The sequence below is a fragment of the Coptis chinensis genome, chromosome 7, assembly GCF_015680905.1.
Source record: "Coptis chinensis isolate HL-2020 chromosome 7, ASM1568090v1, whole genome shotgun sequence".
NCBI lineage: Eukaryota > Viridiplantae > Streptophyta > Magnoliopsida > Ranunculales > Ranunculaceae > Coptis > Coptis chinensis.
The window spans coordinates 38,057,108-38,058,599 of NC_141462.1; the positions used below are offsets into that span (position 1 = coordinate 38,057,108).

Here is a 1,492-nt window from a genome sequence, read left to right on the forward strand (position 1 = left end):
TATCCCATTTGCAAAATAACTGAATTGTTTGAATTGATGCATACAAAATAATAACCTTTCACAAAATAAGTAGATTATTTAAAGTGATGCATGCGTCCTTTGGAAGTGTCCTTTGGAAGTGATGTGTCCTTTGGAAGTGTCATGTGGAAGTGAAACGTCCTTAGGTTATTGGTGACTTTCCACCTTCCAGTAAATAATAAACATGCGCTATATAAGCATGGGTGTTGGTGCATGAACTATTGGTGACTTTTCATAACGATGGCCCAATCTTCTAAAAGAAAGGGGAAAGATGAGGGTTGCGTTCTTCCTCAGGAAATGTGCCGACAGATTCTTCTCTATGCTCCATTCCCATTGTTCGACAAATCAAAGCTTGTTTGTCGTGAGTGGGAAAAGAGTAGGTTTGACCCCTCATTCATTAACGATTATGTTTTGAAGACGAGAACTCTTCTAGGTTACATAATTCAGATTGCACACGGCTGGGAAACATATACATCCTTCTCTTCAAACGTTGATCACATTCCACCACTTCCTACTCCTACTCTAGACTTTTGTGGATACGGTTTCAAAATATTGGCGTCTTCAATGCAAGGTATCCTTTTAGGTCACAAGGAAGTTGAAATGAAGGACGTGTACTACCTTTGCAAACCCACGACGCATCTAATACTTATGTTGCCCAGTCCCAAAACTAGATTTCAAACACAGTGTATGGGTTTGTATGTGAGTTTTGTTGAACCGTTGGAGTTTACGATACTGCGTTTGTCAGAAGACTACAGAAACACTATAAGACAGTCTGAAGTCAACAACCGCAGGGTAGTCATTTGCCATATGGCTGAAAAGTTCGACTCCCGCATATGCAAATGGAGAAGGTTGAAAGATTTGAAGTTGTCCTTCAATAATGAGCACATTGAAATGAATCTAGGTATTGTGGCGAAAGGATGTTTTCATTGGCCTATTTGGGAGGGGGGGATTTTGCGATTCAATAGTGTCACCGAGAGATGGAGTAAGATTGCACTATCGTTGGTAGGCTGCCGCTGGAAGAGTTTCACGCTTTTCAATTTCAGGGAACAATTGTAGTTATGTTCTCCTTTATAAGGGTTGAGTATTGTACACATGAATTGGAGCTTTAACTTTTAATTGACAACTGTTGGGATGAAGGTCAGAGGCTTAAGTTGGAAAATTTGTATGTTGAAGGCATCCATCGGTGGACATAGTAGATAATGGTGTTGCAGTTTTTAACTGTAGAAGGCAAATGGTGTGGTATAATATAACAAAAACCGAGGATTTGATAATCAAAGAAATCCCAAAGGTTGGTTGGAACCATGTTCATAAACTAATGTTAGATTTTGTAACAAACGAACACCTTATGAGTATGTCAAGGTATGGTTGGGAGTTGAGGTGGGGCAGATGGAAGGAGTTTCTGGACGATAATTTTTGAAGATGCAGTAAGAGATCGTTCTCTCCCGGTATCAAATCCGCATTCTTATAATTGGTT

General features: G+C 39.7%; 1 protein-coding gene across 1 annotated transcript; it reads left to right on the forward strand.

Moving 5' to 3' along the window:
* The first annotated feature begins 258 nt into the window (after nt 1-258).
* LOC147487432 (F-box protein At5g41720-like) lies at nt 259-1,074 on the forward strand. Its single transcript, XM_086574034.1, has one exon. It carries the CDS (start codon nt 259-261, stop codon nt 1,072-1,074), a length of 816 nt encoding a protein of 271 aa, XP_086430160.1.
* Nucleotides 1,075-1,492: the final 418 nt, after the last annotated feature.

Excerpts from the sequence above, each read along its gene's own strand:
- LOC147487432 (XM_086574034.1), top strand. The coding sequence starts at position 259 with ATGGCCCAATCTTCTAAAAGAAAGGGGAAAGATGAGGGTTGCGTTCTT.